Source organism: Typopeltis vanoorti, chromosome 3 (genome assembly GCF_054136105.1).
Source record: "Typopeltis vanoorti isolate ZY-2024b chromosome 3, IOZ_Tvanoo_1.0, whole genome shotgun sequence".
In the NCBI taxonomy this organism is placed as follows: domain Eukaryota; kingdom Metazoa; phylum Arthropoda; class Arachnida; order Uropygi; family Thelyphonidae; genus Typopeltis; species Typopeltis vanoorti.
In genome coordinates, this window is record NC_143551.1 from 20,335,000 (window position 1) to 20,352,685 (window position 17,686).

At 35.1% G+C, this 17,686-nt stretch overlaps 1 protein-coding gene across 3 annotated transcripts in view; it reads left to right on the plus strand.

Moving 5' to 3' along the window:
- The window catches only part of LOC150107973 (katanin-interacting protein-like), a 726,539-nt gene extending 710,429 nt beyond the window's left edge, over nt 1-16,110 (plus strand). For all 3 annotated transcript variants that reach the window (XM_090415492.1, XM_090415493.1, XM_090415494.1), the window contains 2 exons: nt 809-891; nt 15,471-16,110. In XM_090415492.1, coding sequence (XP_090271618.1) covers nt 809-891; nt 15,471-15,538 — 151 coding nt within the window. In that variant the 3' untranslated portion in view covers nt 15,539-16,110. The remainder of the gene's footprint in view (nt 1-808; nt 892-15,470) is intronic.
- The last annotated feature ends 1,576 nt before the right edge of the window (nt 16,111-17,686 follow it).

Below are 17,686 nucleotides of genomic sequence, written 5' to 3' on the forward strand. Positions count from 1 at the left end.
TGTTATCGTAGAATTTATGTCGATAAGAAAAAACTAAAACTGTTCAAACGACTCTTTATAACTTCTTTTGATTAAAAAAAATTGCAGTAACTAATGTAGGTACAAGTATTTATTAAACATTTACTTTGCATTCATTTTTTATCTTTCCTAAAAGAGTACCATATAAAACGAACTATTAGTACAGTAATCAATCAGGGAAGAATTGTACTTTTTACCATTGATTATTAGATTTGATTAACGCGATTTTGATATACGCGGTGACATCGAGGGATTAATTAACCGCGTTAATCGAGGGATACCTTGTATTCTGATTGACTGATGCTATTAATTGTTTATTAATCTTACTTGGATTTTTTGTAACACTGAAGGTTAGTCAAGGTGAGTTTAGTATTAGACAGTAGTTGACACCATAAATCCAGTATGATGAGTGCTGTTCATTTAATTTCACTGAATGAAAGGAACGTACTCTCTTTGGCTGTAATTTATCTGCTGCCTTGACTGAGACCCCTACCTACCTGTCCTGTTCTCTCTCTCTATCTTTCCTGAAAATACTATGCCCCTCACATTCTTTCCCTGTAACTACTTCATATACTGTTAGCCAAATCTCACTAATCCTATGACTTGTGGCAAGGGTGCATCACCCAATGCCAAAAAGTCCTCACCTTTATTCTTATCGATATATTAATACAGTCATCTCTCATTATAGTGAGTTACTTCTCACAAGGCTGTAGTAGTGAGAGTTGACTGCAATCCTCAAGATCATAGAAATAAGTTATAAACTAAATTTGTATCTCCATTTTCTTTGTAGAAATCAGGATGTTGACAATCATGTTCAGCTAACAAATGAACCAAAGGATTTGTATAAAGTAAGAAAGACAGCTGCTGATCAAGGTAAGCTTCATTTGGTATGCATAGGATACTGATGATTCTTAGAAAAATTGTTTAAATAATATGGAGTATCTGAAGCTTCCACATTTATGTAAAATGCGACCTGAGAAGAAGTTAAATTTAGGAGTAGTAGGGAAAATCTTTGTCAGGGAGTACAAAATGAGACTTATAACAAACACACACATGCATGCAAAGGTAGCACAAAACTAACTGAAACACATGAACGAAAGACTAGAGTCCTAACTAGGTGAGACGCCCTCTATGGACATGTGTCGGTGGCCTAGGATGTAAACTCTTGGGAACAGCAGCAGATTCTAAAAACAGCCTTTCTCTTATTGAGTTGATTCTGTGAGTTGTCTCCAAGAAATGGTCTGCAAGGCCAGATTAACCATAGTCATGACTACAGGTATCTTTTTTTATGTTCTTCCATTTGGATGGTAGCTGATCTTCCAATCTGTCCATAGTAGACCAACTTACAGGAACAACGAACTCTATATACACCTGGAACTGAGAGTGAAGGGGTTAGTGGAGCAGATAAGGGTAACTAGTTTTAAGGGGCTTGAAAGTGGTGCAAAGATTGTATTTCTTTAAGATTCTGGATATTTTTTCTGATGTGCCTCAGATATAGGGGATGGTGATAGCATTACAACCATGGGAAGTATTGATTTTAATGTAGTGTAGATGATTGAGTTCTGCTGCAAGAGAGGTTTCACTGGAACAATTATAAGCACTATATGTTATTGATTTAATGACACCGTATTGTTGAGAAGGGGTGGAGTGTTGATGGTAAAGTTGGTGAATGTATCTGCCTGTGTGGGTGAGTTTCCTGAAAAGGACAGGTTACCATTAGGTAGGCAGGTGACCAAGGTGTCTAGAAAGGCCAGACAATTATTAGTTTCCTTTGCCATTCTAAATTGGATTCTAGGGTGAAGACTATTGAGGTGACATAGAAAAGTATCTAACGTGTCTGGCCATGAGACCAAATAAAGAAGTCTTCATCTATATATCTCGACCAGATAGAAGGTATGAGAGGGGCTGAATCAGGAGTTTGTTTTTCAACATCTTTCATAAAAAAAATTGGAAAAGAGGAGTGAAAGGGGGAGACCTCATACAGGTACCCTCTATCTGCTTATAATTTTTTTTTTTCCAAGAGAAAAACTTTGTTTCCTTACACTTGAAAAAAAGGATTAAACCAAGAATATAATTTCTTGATATCTTTATTTATAGTATAACCAAGTGGAAAAACTTCCAATGACTATCTCTAATCCAGAGTATTTTAATAATAATGTGTGACAACTTTTAGTAACTCGTATATGAAAATATGACTTCTGCATTACTTCAACCTTAGTATCACCTTTGGATCTGGCTCCCTGTAACTGGGTAGAGTCTATGCTGAGAAATTCTCGGTGATGGGGTGAACCTGTCACTGATTGGAACAATGCTGAAATGGGCAATCTTTCAGGATCGCCTAATTTTTAGAGCCTGCTTCATCTCCAAGGTTTGGTTTCTGATCTCACTCTTTCATTTTTTCTTGAATAATGTTTGTGTATTTTAGTTTACAGTTCACATCTGAGAGTATCACCTTTGGATCTGGCTCCCTGTAACTGGGTAGAGTCTATGCTGAGAAATTCTCGGTGATGGGATGAACCTGTCACTGATTGGAACAATGCTGAAATGGGCGATCTTTCAGGATCGCCTAATTTTTAGAGCCTGCTTCATCTCCAAGGTTTGGTTTCTGATCTCACTCTTTCATTTTTTCTTGAATAATGTTTGTGTTGTTTTAGTTTACAGTTCACATCTCAGATGTGAACTGTAAACTAAAACAACACAAATGAACTGTAAACTAAACTACACAAATGAACCAAAGGATTTGTATAAAGTAAGAAAGACAGCTACTGATCAAGGTAAGCTTCATTTGGTATGCATAGGATACTGATGATTCTTAGAAAAATTGTTTAAATAATATGGAGTATCTGAAGCTTCCACATTTATGTAAAATGCGACCTGAGAAGAAGTTAAATTTAGGAGTAGTAGGGAAAATCTTTGTCAGGGAGTACAAAATGAGACTTATAACAAACACACACATGCATGCAAAGGTAGCACAAAACTAACTGAAACACATGAACGAAAGACTAGAGTCCTAACTAGGTGAGACGCCCTCTATGGACATGTGTCGGTGGCCTAGGATGTAAACTCTTGGGAACAGCAGCAGATTCTAAAAACAGCCTTTCTCTTATTGAGTTGATTCTGTGAGTTGTCTCCAAGAAATGGTCTGCAAGGCCAGATTAACCATAGTCATGACTACAGGTATCTTTTTTTATGTTCTTCCATTTGGATGGTAGCTGATCTTCCAATCTGTCCATAGTAGACCAACTTACAGGAACAACGAACTCTATATACACCTGGAACTGAGAGTGAAGGGATTAGTGGAGCAGATAAGGGTAACTAGTTTTAAGGGGCTTGAAAGTGGTGCAAAGATTGTATTTCTTTAAGATTCTGGATATTTTTTCTGATGTGCCTCAGATATAGGGGATGGTGATAGCATTACAACCATGGGAAGTATTGATTTTAATGTAGTGCAGATGATTGAGTTCTGCTGCAAGAGAGGTTTCACTGGAACAATTATAAGCACTATATGTTATTGTTTTAATGACACCGTATTGTTGAGAAGGGGTGGAGTGTTGATGGTAAAGTTGGTGAATGTATCTGCCTGTGTGGGTGAGTTTCCTGAAAAGGACAGGTTACCATTAGGTAGGCAGGTGACCAAGGTGTCTAGAAAGGCCAGACAATTATTAGTTTCCTTTGCCATTCTAAATTGGATTCTAGGGTGAAGACTATTGAGGTGACATAGAAAAGTATCTAACGTGTCTGGCCATGAGACCAAATAAAGAAGTCTTCATCTATATATCTCGACCAGATAGAAGGTATGAGAGGGGCTGAATCAGGAGTTTGTTTTTCAACATCTTTCATAAAAAAAATTGGAAAAGAGGAGTGAAAGGGGGAGACCTCATACAGGTACCCTCTATCTGCTTATAATTTTTTTTTTCCAAGAGAAAAACTTTGTTTCCTTACACTTGAAAAAAAGGATTAAACCAAGAATATAATTTCTTGATATCTTTATTTATAGTATAACCAAGTGGAAAAACTTCCAATGACTATCTCTAATCCAGAGTATTTTAATAATAATGTGTGACAACTTTTAGTAACTCGTATATGAAAATATGACTTCTGCATTACTTCAACCTTAGTATCACCTTTGGATCTGGCTCCCTGTAACTGGGTAGAGTCTATGCTGAGAAATTCTCGGTGATGGGGTGAACCTGTCACTGATTGGAACAATGCTGAAATGGGCGATCTTTCAGGATCGCCTAATTTTTAGAGCCTGCTTCATCTCCAAGGTTTGGTTTCTGATCTCACTCTTTCATTTTTTCTTGAATAATGTTTGTGTATTTTAGTTTACAGTTCACATCTGAGAGCTGCTCAACTTTTATTCACTTTAAAACTTTCTTACATGTTCTTCTTTTCAATATGAAATTCAATTTTATTCTGCTCAAGACTAAATGGTGATCACTTCCAATTTCAAATTCTCTGTACACTCTGATATCCTGCACCATGGAGAAAACATCACTATTAACAATAACATAAGTCAATGAGACTTCTTATTCCTTGCCACTTCTCTCCATGGTAATTTATGCACATTTTTATGTTGGAACATTGCGTTTGTAATAATAACCAGTCCATGTCATGAGCAGAAATCAAACAGGTATTTGCCATTATTATTAGCTTTACTCTTTTCTCCAAATTTTCCCAAAATATTTTTGTATGTCTGACAATCATTTCCTCTCCTCTCCTGCTATTTAGATCCCCTAAAAGGACCAATTTTTTTTTTGTGTCAGTTGCTCTAAAGCCTGAAAAAATTCCTCCACTTCTACTTTAGTAGAACCTTCTTTGGGACCATAGTCACAAATAAGTCTCATTGTCCAGTTCCCTGTTTTGATATTTGTCCACATCACTCTACTTGATATTGCCTGCCATTCAAGAAGATTAGCCTCGTATTTAGTGTTGAATACTGTAGTTATCCTTCTTTTCCTTGATTCTATTGCCTGAATATAACATTTTGTATTTATTGCTCAGAAAGATCTCACCAGTTTTTGTCTTTTTTGTCTCAGTCACCCATATTATGTCGATTTTGAACTCTTTCAATGTTGAGTTGTAATGTGTTTCAGGATTTGTTCCAGTAGCTGACTTTTCGCTGTTCACCCTGGTTCCCTGGCAAAAACAACGTTGTTCTTGTTTAACCGGGCCACACCCCAGCTGGCATGAAATTCTGTCATTTTTTACCATTATTTTATATTTTGCTTTAAGCCAATAAGAATACTATTTGGTCAGCTAAATCCTTAATTGCCAGCCCATCCTCATTCATTCAATATCCAAGTAGATACATGGATATTGAAAATAGGGATGCGAGTTCAATGTTGCAAAATGTAAGGTTTTAAAATTTGGAAAACAAAAATGGGATGCAGAATTTATACTTGGTGAGGATATATTGTTGGAGGTGGAGGAAATAAGAGATCTAGGGATGATAGTGGATAACGATCTGAAATTTAGGGGACACATAGCCAAAATTGTGAAGACAACACAAAGGCTTCTGAGAATAATGCGGAGGACACTGATGTGTAGAAGCAGGGAGATTGTTGTTCCGTTGTATAAGGCTTTGATTAGACCACACATGGACTATAGTGCCCAGATTTGGTCACCTGGTTTTCAGAAGGATCAAGAGATGTTGGAAAGGGTCCAAAGGCAACTGAGTAAGGTAGTTTCTGTCCTCTGGAATGTCAAGTATGAGGAAAGGTTGAGAAGATGTAATTTGCAGAGTCTGGTGGACAGGAGGAAGAGGGGAGATATGATAGAGACCTACAGGTTGGTAAGGGGTTGTTATAGGATTAATGCTAGAGAAGTTCTACATAAAATAAGTGGAGAACCAGTGGTCATCCCTGGAAACTGTATAAAAGGGGGTGTGAGTAGGGGAGTGAGAGGCAGGTTTTTTTCATGCAGAGTTGTGAATGATTGGAATGCCTTGCTTGAGAGTGTGGTGTCTGCAAGGAGTTTGAGTGTATTTAAGACACGGTATGATGAGCTGTGTGTGTGTGATAAAAGAACCTCCCAGATGAGTCTTTGACTCCATGAGGTCTTGCGGTAATAATAATACCTAATAGGGTGTGCACCATGAGAAGGTGAGGATTGGACATCAGGTCAGAAGCCCTGGTCGGTTCTCTGCATTCCTTTAAAGGTTATGTGGAGGTCTCCTCTCAGTTATACAGCTTTGAATAACTGAGAGGAGGTTTTTTTCTGCACGAAAAAAATCTGCCTGATAACCACAGTAATTAACTTTAATGAAATGAAAGTACAGATATTTCTACGAAACATCTGTACTGTAATTTGTTGTTTATAGTTATGCCACAGGAACCTTTAAAGATTAGACTCTGATACTGTTTTCTTGACCATAGCTATGAAAAACAGTCTTACAGGCAATGGGAAATTCATGAGAATTTGTTACTTGACAAGTAAAAGAAAATAATGACCACAGAAGAATAACTTTAATGAATATGGAAATCAAGAAATCATCAGATACTTTCTTGCTTTCCATATTCAAGAAAGTGTGAGATGCTTTAGATGTTACGCAACCACTTTAGTAAGTATGTTAGGATGTAAGTATATATATATATATATCCTAGACCCATTAACTATCTGGTGTTCAGGCAGAATGAGATGAAAGGGTAAAAGTGTAAAAATCCCAAATTGCCAGCCCATCCTCATTCATTCAGTATCCAGGTAGATACGTAATAGGGTGCACCACGAGAAGATGAGGATTGGACATCAGGTCAGAAGCCCTGGTCGGTTCTCCGCATTCCTTTAAAGGCTATGTGAAGGTCTCCTCTCCATTATAAAGCTTTGACCCTTAAGCATCCCAATGAATTAGCATCATCTAAATCAATCTACATACTTTGTAGATTATATAAACACATAAAAGTGTAATATAAATCATAAGAAAACTGTTATTTGAAAACATTCACAAAATTAGACTAATTTTTAACATGGTTCAAAATATTAGAATAATGCAAAAATAAATGCACAAATATTACAGTTAAAGGGAATGGTATGATGAGCATGATAATTAGTACTTTGTTGCATCCCCTCCCTTAGGTTTTATGACCATTCATAAATGGTTGGACATATTCTTTAATAGCAGTTCACAGTCTTTTTTTATCAAAACATGCCCATATGGTCTGCACACTAGTAACAAATTCATTTTTGTCTCTTAGAGCAACTTCTTGAAGACATTTCTTCATAATTTCCCACAAATTCTCAGTGGTTTAAATCTGGTGAGTTTGCCAGCCAAGGAATTGCATTGATTTACCTTTCTTTGAGCGATTTAGTAGTTGTCTTGGAAGTATATCAAGAAGCTGAATCTTGCTGAAAAAGGAAATCGCCATCACATAAATCTTTCAATGCCAGTAATATAAAGTGCTCAAGAATTCCTTGGTACACTTTGAAACTGACTCTTTCACACAATACACAGCCTATCTGGACTCTCTGTGGTCATATCAGCCCATGCCATGAAAGAGAGAAATTGCAAATTTCACTGAATATTTCATACATTCTTTGTCAAACACTTCTTGCTTAAGATGCCAAACACATATCCCATGATGATCATGGGACACATAAAACATACTTTTATCACTAAAAGTACATTTTTCTAGTCCACTTGACCTCACAACATTCTTTGCTTGCACCATCACACTCTAACTGCTTTTTACTTGGAAATCATAAGTGGTTTTGTCTTAGTCACGTGTGATTTAAAACCCAATTTGTGAAGTCATCCCGACATTGTAGATTTAGACACATTCACACCTAGTTCTTTCCATCGCCTATGAAAATATCTTGCACTTCAGAAGTGGTTTTCTTCATGATATTCTTCAATCTCCTCTCGTCTCTTGATGTAGTTATTACCTTCCGACTGCTATTGCAGTGATTATTTTGAAAACTCTGATTATTAGAATATTCTCTCAATATTCAACTTATGCTTACTTGAGAACATTTCAGTTCTTTAACTATAACCTCTTCGGTTTGGCCTTCTTTGTGTAGAGACACCACACAAAACTCTTAGCTTTTGATATGTCACTCATTCAACCCACATTTAGCAAATGATTAACGGAAATCCACATGCAAATGATTCCTCACAGAGAGTCAGTCCCACAACTACTGAAATATATGCTATTTCTATGCTCTCCTCAAAACCAATCGGAAAAATTTGGAATATTCTAATACAGGTGGTCCCCGGGTTATGGATGACTCAACTTATGGCATTCCGTACTTACAAATGAGCTACCAAGGCTCTCCATAATGTTAATTAATAATTAAATTATTAAATTAATAATTTGGGAACTAGTTTCTTCTTCGCATGTAAACAAACCCGCATGGCATAAGTGGTTTATTGGCCAGCATCTTTATGGTAGCGGATAGTCTCATCGGTTTTATGGTCACTTACGCACAGCATCACTTTTGTCTTAACTTTTTTATTCAATTTTGTTAGTCTGTGATTACCCTTTTGACCATGACTCCAAAGCGAAAGTCCACTACAAGTCCATGTGAGCTTGCAGCGAAGAGAAAGGTGAAAGTCCACCTTTCTCTTCAAGGTGGACAATAAAAGGGGTGGACCTCAATTCTGTGATGATTTTCATGGCTTCACAGAAGAAGACATTGCTGAAGCCAGAAAAGCTGTGGTGGATAGTGGCAATGCACTACAATTGGACATCAATGAAAATGATGTCATTGACTTACTAGAGTCCCATTCACGAGGATTAACCAATGAAGACCTTATGGAGATAGAGAAGCAACTGATAGAAACACAAGAACATGAAGAATCAGAAGATCCTGAGCCATGAAAGTTTACCATAAAAGAATTAGCTGAAGCCTTTCATCTCATTGAAGCAGGATTTGCTAAGCTTGAGGAACAAAATCCTAACATTGAACGGTTTACCGTGCAGTTAATGAGAATAGCTGCTACAAGCCATTTATGATAAAAAAAAGAAAAAGCCTCTGTAAACAATCCTAGATACCTTTTTTCAAGAAAACCACTTCATTGGTAAGCTCCCCTCCTCCAGCAACAGAATCAAATCTTGATTCTCCAGCACCAGGTGCATTCTCTCTCTCTCTCTCTCTAGCACCATCTCTATCATCATCATCATCTTCCAGTTAATGTTAGCCTACCTTCTGTTTGTTTCAATTAAGCACAATTTCTGAAACTTATTATTACAGTATTACATTGTATTATTATTGCCACATATGAGCCATTATAGCATTATTATTATTATTACTGTATATCTGTTGTTCATCAGGGATCTGAGTTACATACAAATCTGACCTAAAGATGTTCACAGGAATGTATTTCATCTGTGGTTCAATATACTGCCTGTATGTTGAACCACATTAAAAATTATTTTAATTTTGTGAATGTTTTCAAATAACAGTTTTCTTATAATTTATATGACATTTTTATGTGTTTACATGGTTATATAATCTACAAAGTACAGTGGTGTCTCGTAGTTCGTATTTAATTCGTTCCAGAAATCCGTTCGAACTATAAATCATTCGAAGTCCGAATCGAGATTTTTACATAAGAAATAATGGGAACCGAAATAATCCATTCCCATATCCAAAAAATTCAATAATTTTTTTTATTTTATCCCTATTTTAGATTTTTTAATGTTATAACAGAAAAAATTAAACAAAATAATTTTATATTTATTTTTTTAATATAAAAATCACAAAGATGAAAATAATGTTCCCGTTGTTAAGTGTCTTCTTTCTGCTTCTTAGCTGGAGGTGAGAATGTTGATTCACGTTCTCTTTTTCTGCAGAGAAGAATCTATCTAATATTGTTTGGCACTGACGATTTTTTTTGATATTTTTAATCACATTGTCATCGAATAAGTTGATATTCCTGGTCACTACTTATTAGGGTGCCATTTTTCCACAATAGTTTGTGTTCTAACCCCAACCGAGAACAATTCTTGAAGGTCGGCATTGGAAATGCATCCTTTGGCATCCTTCTCTTCCTTAAAAATTTCTTTTTCCACTTCTTTTTGTTGTTGATTGTGAAGATGTTGAAGTTCTTCTGTGCTGAGTTCGGTTTTATGATCATCTATTAACTCCTCTACATCCTCATCACTCACCTCTAATCCCATAGCTTTACCCAAAGACACAATTTCATTTACAACAGACGCTTCTTCACAGCTTACTACTTCACTGACTGAAATACAATCTAGCCAGAGTTTTTTCCAAGCAAAAATCATTTTTTTAATAGAAACTTCTTTCCATGCCTTATCGACGATCCGTAAGCAATGAAGAATGTTGTAATGCTCTTTCCAAAATTCTTTAAGAGTCAGTTCTGTGGCATTTGTTATTTCAAAGCACTTTTGAAACATAGCCTTAATATACAGTTTTGTGAAGTTTGAAATCACTTGCTGATCCATGGGTTGTATGATAGAAGTGGTATTGGGCAGCAAAAACTTTATCTTGATGAAGCTGAATTCACCAACTAAATCCTCCTCTAAATTTGGGGGATGAGCAGGAGCATTGTCCATCACTAGAAGAGAGACTTTTAATGGTAGATTTTTTTCAGTAAGATAAGCTTTTACAGTGAGAGCAAATTCTTGATAAATCTACTCAGTGAAAACTCTCTGGTAACCCACGCTTTCGTGTTGGCCCTCCACATAACACCGAATTTGCTCTTTATGACATTGTTCTTCTTAAAAGCGCGTGGATTTTCAGAATGGTAAACGAGCAAAGGCTTTATCTTACAGTCTCCACTAGCATTACCACAAAGCAGTAAAGTAATTCTATCTTTCATAGGTTTATATCCCTGTGCCGTCCTTTCTTCTTTTGTGATATAGGTCCTTTTGGGCATTTTTTTCCAAAAAAAAGACCTGTTTCATCAATTAAAAACCTGTTGAGATACAAATCTCTCACTATCCATGTACTCTTAAAGGTTTTTACAAATTTGTCTGCTTTTTCTACATCGGCACTCCCAGCCTCTCCATGCATGACAACACTATGGATCCCAGTTGGTTTTTTGAATTTATCGAACCAGCCTATACTTCCTTTAAAATCCCCATTTTCAGTACTGGTCTCAGGTGTGCGTTTCTTAAGTTCACTATGCAGATGTTTGGCTTTCTCACAAATAATTCTCTCAGTAATAACGTCACCACATAATCACTTCTCGTTTATCTACACTAAAAGGAGTTTTTCTATCTCTTCAATAACATGTGATCTCCTGGAGATCAATGTTGCCACACCTTTAGCCACATTTGCTGCTTTTATTGCTTCCTATTCCATTTGCTGCTTTTATTGCTTCCTATTCTTAAGAATGCTACTTATCGTTGACTTTGACATTTAAAACATCATCACCAGATCCGTCAAACATGTACCGCTTTCATGTTTCATGATAATTTCATTTTTCATCTCAATTGTCGATACTACAACTTTTCTTTTAGGTTTTGTTTTTTCTACATTCTTGGATGCCATGGGCAATAAAAAAAGATGCCAAAAACAGTTAAAAATTCTCTACATAAGCTATATGTTCTTTCCATTCCTGTAGGATCTTCCCTATCGTGCAATGACTAGGCTGTGTAAAGTAAAGGACAATGCACAGTGGATTGAGACAGATGCACACACTGTGCAGGCACGGGGAAGTGAGTGAGGGAAATTAGTAGGGGAGAAGCATGCCCAATGGCATACCAAAACTGTCTAATGCTATATGACTCTGAGTTCCTGGACTATAGTTCAAACTTAGAAATGCCGTTTGAACTGCAAATCAAATTTCTTGCGTTCTCAAGCATTTGAACTCTGGAACGTTCGAAGTTAGAAGCGTTCGAAGTACGAGGCACCACTATACATAGATTTAGATGATGCTAATTCATTCCTGGTAATAATCATTTTCTATGCAATAAATTAAATTGCAAATCATTCAACACATTATCTTTGATTATTCTAATTTTTTGATTCAGAGGCATATGACTTGATACCTATCTAGGAGTCACCTACCTACCCAAGTCAATAGTTTTTATTCCAATCCCATATTCGCCACTTTATGCAACAGCCTTTCATATGGTATCCTATCAAATGCTTAGCAAAGTCTAACTGTATCATAGTATATCCATTCCCTTGATCCAACTCAGCCATTACATTATTATAAAATATGAGTGAATTGCTAAAACATGATCTTCATCTAGTAAACTTATGCTGTTCTTGGCAAAGTATAACTTGTCTGTCAACCCATTTCTATATACAAGTTCTTACCAACTTCTCAAAAATCTTCACCATCACTCCAGAGATACTGATAGGCTGGTAATTAGACACATCAGTTTTTGCACCACTTTTGTTCAATAGAATATCATATGTTCTTTCCATTCCTGTAGGATCTTCCCTAAACTAGACTTAAATTATACAAACATGTTAAGTCCCAGGCCATTTTGGCTGAACATTTGCATAGCACATGCCAATATCCCATCTGGTCCTATTGGTGAATTGATATCCAGGTTAGGCAACAGCTCTTGAACTTCGTTCTTATGCGTTTCCATCTCTTCATCAAGTGTGGTGGTAGAATTGCATATCATATTACATACACCTAGTTGATAATCTTAATAAAGTGAGCACTCAATATTTTGACATTCTGATCTACTTTTGACATAAGGACCATCTGTATTATTTAAAGTTATTCTTCCACATTCATTTTTTCTTTTGCTTGCAGCATTTTATCATGCTGATATTTTATCAGCATGATAAAATTCCTTTAGGTTGCCTTTAAGCCTAAACAGCTAATTTGTTTGCATACTTCAGTTTAGCTTTCCGTACAATATTCGTAACTTTTCTGGCATATGCTTTTTTATATAACAGGATTGCTCATCCATTTTATTCCCGCCATATTTGTTTTTCAAACTCTAGGGAAACAATCAAATATTGTCTCATTTAAGCACCTTTATAAAGCTCCATGCATTCCTGATATTAGTATTATTATTAAGAGAGCCCTCCAGGGAGTCAGGAACTTATCGAGGAAGGCCATACTATTCGCACCAGCTATCATACCTGCTCTTGAATTCATTCACACTACTTGCACACAACATCTAATGGCAATTAATTCCAATCATGCACCACTCTATGAGAGAAGAATCTAGCCCTCACCCCTTTCTTTATAGTGAGTGCCCTAACACTGTCTTGTACTCAGTATTTAAAAAGTCACAAAAACCTTTTAGTGTATGCATTCTAACAGTATAGATATAAGAATGCTGATATAATTTTTCAACGACAGCTCGAACATCCATGGGCAATGTATCAGCTGCACATTGTATAGCATGATTTATGATATGGGACCAAATCAACAATGAACAACCAACTCTTATCAATGTATGATTCAATTTTGATTTCAATTTATGAAAAACATTGTTCTTTCCTCTTCTGGAACTTCCACCAAAATTTGTATTAGTATTATCTGCTGACAAGGCAACAACTTTCTTTTCAGTATTCCACTTTGTCACTAGTTGCCATACATATTCTGTAAGTTGGTCTGCAGTTTCACATGGTAAATCTAAAAACTCTAGAACCATAGTTTTGATGGCCTCTTCTGGTATGAAGTATCGAACTAGAACTGGAACTATTTTCAAAGCACCGTGGTTAGAACTGTCATTAATGACACATAATTAGCTTTCTAAAGTTCATTTCTGAAAAAAGCCATTGCATAAGGTGCTAATACACTCACAATTATAGCTTGAGTCTTCTTTTGACCGCAAGTGAACTTTTTGTCATATAGTTGCTGGATTATTTTCGACGTGCAGTCCATCGAACTGAAACTCTGGTCGTGCATCATATGCAAATATAGCTTCATCAGCTGCAAGATTTCTTTCCATTTCACCCATTGTTTTTTTAGAAAAATAATCTGACACTTTACTACTTACACTTCGTAGCGATGTGCTGCGTGATGTCTGACTGACCGCCATGTTGTATGCTGAATATTGCATTACATTTGTACATTTCACTTTTTCGTCAACTTTGCCATCACAATTACATGGTATAATAAAAGGGTATTTTCAGTCCTTAGCTTTTCTGTGAGAACACACTTTCTCTTCGGCATTTTAAAGGCATATAAAATAATAAAACTAATTACGTTTCATAACAGATCTGTGTCATATCAAATAAGCCGTGCTTAGTTATTATAACGTCTGCTAGTTGCACTATTCTCACAACATGTCAGTATTGTCAATTATAAGACAATTTTATGATCAATAACTAATATCGATTTCTTGGCAATTACACGTTTTATGTTTAAGAATGGGAATGTTAAACATAAATCCACAAATTACAGGACAATTCTACGTTCCGAAGAGTTTTATCGGGACGCCGGGACACAAACTCGTAATAAGGGACAATCCCATAAAATACGGGACGTATACGAACCCTAAAGAAGACATACATGGAAGACAAGATATAGCCTACAAAATATTAAGGAAATTAAACAACAAAGAAAGAAAGATACAGCACAAATCAGCATAATAACAAGAGAAAACAATGGATAGAACATTATAAGAATTTATGGTATGATCCAAATTTAATAACAGAAAATAATAATGAACAAATCAGTACTGAACCAATAAATTGGAAGAACTAAAAGAAGCAATAAAGATATTTCCACTTCTAAAATCTTTCCTCCACATCTTTTCTTTACATTATCTCCTATTTTTCTGCCCATTATCATTATCTTGGTCTTCTTTGTATTAACCCTTAGTCTGTACTCTTTACAGAGTTTTCAATTCTTGGAACAATTTGTTGTAATCCATTTTCACTTTCTGCCATCACCATTATATCATCTGCATATCTTAAGTTATTAATGATTCTTCCATTTATTTTTATTCCTTCTACATCCTCAAGTGCCTCTCTAAGCATCTGTTCAATATAAAGGTTAAACAATAATGGTGATAACTTGCATTCCTTGTCTAACTCCCCTCTCCACTGGGAATTCTCCTGTTTCCTCTCCATTTACACATACCGATGCTGTTTGTGTCCAATATAATCTCTTTAAAATTTCCAAGTCATAAGTGTCAATATCAAATTTGATTTGATACTAATATAGTATCAAATCAAATTTGATATATTTAGTGTTTCTTTCTTTTCATAACGTGATTTATAATGTATTGAATAAACAGTGGAGATAGGGTGAGTGTGTGAAGCAACATCACAATTTACTTCTAATCACATGATGAAATATGATTTAATTATGTGAATGAAATGAAAGTAACTGTAATTGTTGTTCCATGTTGCTGATGTCATTATTAGGGGAAAAAGTAAAACAAAAAAGGGTATGGCTATAAAATGAAGAGATGGTGTGAAGAAGGGTTCCATAAAAGCAGATTTGCTTATAATGCAAAATCTACTGATTAATGTTTCAGTGTTAGAAAAACTTCAACTTCCTGTGATGTTTTCATTGTTTCTTAATTACTGTTTTTTTTTGTTTTGTTTTGTTTTTTCAGCCTTACGGCCAACAACTAGTGTAACACCAATAGCCACAAGGCAGGCGCACAGAATACATCCAAGGTGACTCAGCAGTTACTGTTAATGCTCAGTTTCTCCAGAATTCCATTTTCAATCCAGTCTGTGATACATCTTATCACCTGCTAATCAGAGATTCAACAAGTGTACTTAATATTTTAATCACTTCTGCGACGTATATGTGTACATATATATAAAGATATTGGTATACTAATTTTGGTAATCAGTATTAAAGTGAAGACGTAGAACTGTGATTTCACAGTATCCTAACATTTGATGAAACTGTTTTAATTTCTCTGTGATTGTTACTTGTTTATTATTGTAATGTATCAGATGTTAGTGCCATTGTTATGACGAAAGTAGAAAGTATTTAATATAGAGAAAATGAAAGTAGGTTTGACACTGTCATTAGAGAATTTATTTTATGCATGCTCCAATATACACATGCACTTGTTATACTGACAGAATTTTGTACGAAACAAACTAAGGGGTATTTTCTTACCAACACCACCAGTTTTGCAAATCGATTTTGTCATCATCTGCTCTTTTTTTTTTTTTTTTTTTTTTTCAGTCACAGATGTGTATATATATATAAATAGCAAAATAAAATATTCACATTCAGTTTTTGATTTTGTTTTTTTAATGAAGCATGCAATACAAAATATATAAAACACAGTTTTTTTGTATGTGTTATAAATTAGGATAATTACAATTATGATTAAAAAAAAAAAAAAGACTGAGTTTTGAGAATTAATCCAAAAAAATTTCATTATCTACCTCCAGCATTATTGAGCATTCAAATCCAATACACACTTCACCATCACTTCATGGGAGTCTCCACTCTCCCTGCAAGTGTACAAAATACAGCAAACCATTTGTAGGATATATATGTATTAAAATTCAGATATCCCACAAATTAAAATATGAATTTAAGTAGTTTCCTATAAATGCTATTATTTTAAAAAATTTTATCATTTAAATGTTTGTATCTTTTTGTGTCACAAGCAAGAAGATCTGAGATGCTAATTAAGTCTTGTCTCTATATAAAAGAAAATTCAAATTAGATATTAGAGCATAATTATATTTTTGTGAGTTGTCAAATTTTTAAAATGTTTGTACTGTATATATCTAGACAAACTCTGTTTAAAAAAATCATTATATTGTCTAGAATGAAAAATCATAGCATTCCACATTGCTAATCAAATTGATCTCATCCAAATTGTCATTTAATAACAGAAGTCCCATACTCACAGTTACTTCCTTTATCATCGTTTTTAGCATGTATGCATTAGTTAACAGGCTACTTTATCAAACAAAGTACAGGATGATCAAAATTAAAGTATTCCTATTGAAGAGCTTGTGGAGCATTTATCCAGTGATCCAAATGCTGCAAAACTTTGCAGGAATACATTGTGCATCATGTGGAAGTGATATCTGAGAAAGAAAAAAAAAGTAGTTCTAAAAGCTCGCCACAAGAGTGCACTGTAAACACTGACTCGACTCCTGAGTAAACTACTCTCTTATCCACTTCACCAACTTTATATCCATCACCATGTTCTGCAGTTTTTTTTTTTATTAGAATTCCATGTGGTATCAAAGGATACAGCCATTAATGCAATCTGATCATTCCCCTAATCTCTTTCAGAAGTGTCATATCTGTGACTTACAGTCCTTGATCAAATGTTTTATTTCTAACCCAGCTCTCACATTCCTAAATTAAAATTGGTTTAAACACTGCCTTGTAGTGTTTATGGAATATGATAAAAATTTTGACAAATTTTTATCATATTCCATATAAATGTATTCAGTTGGCTCATACAATACTAACTTGCCATCTATATCTGTATTTAATTTACCATCTTTGCTAAAAATTGTGCCTAAATAGTTTAAATGTTTTACTTGTTCTATAGGTTTTCCATTCAAAATGCAGTTGATAATTTCAAGATTTCTCTCTAATTTCATGTCTTTGTCTTTTTATTGCTGATTTTGTGCAATATTTTGTTAGGCTTTTATTGTCTTAGTATTGAATCCAACTGTATCAACATAATGGAACTGACTGCGCCATTAGTTTGGCTGTTTAATGAAAGTCTTGCAATGGGACAGGTTCCTGGAGAGTGGAAAGAGAGTAAGATAGTACTATTGCATAAAGATGACAGTAGAATGGAGGTAGGCTATTTGTCTTTCTTCTGTAGCTTAT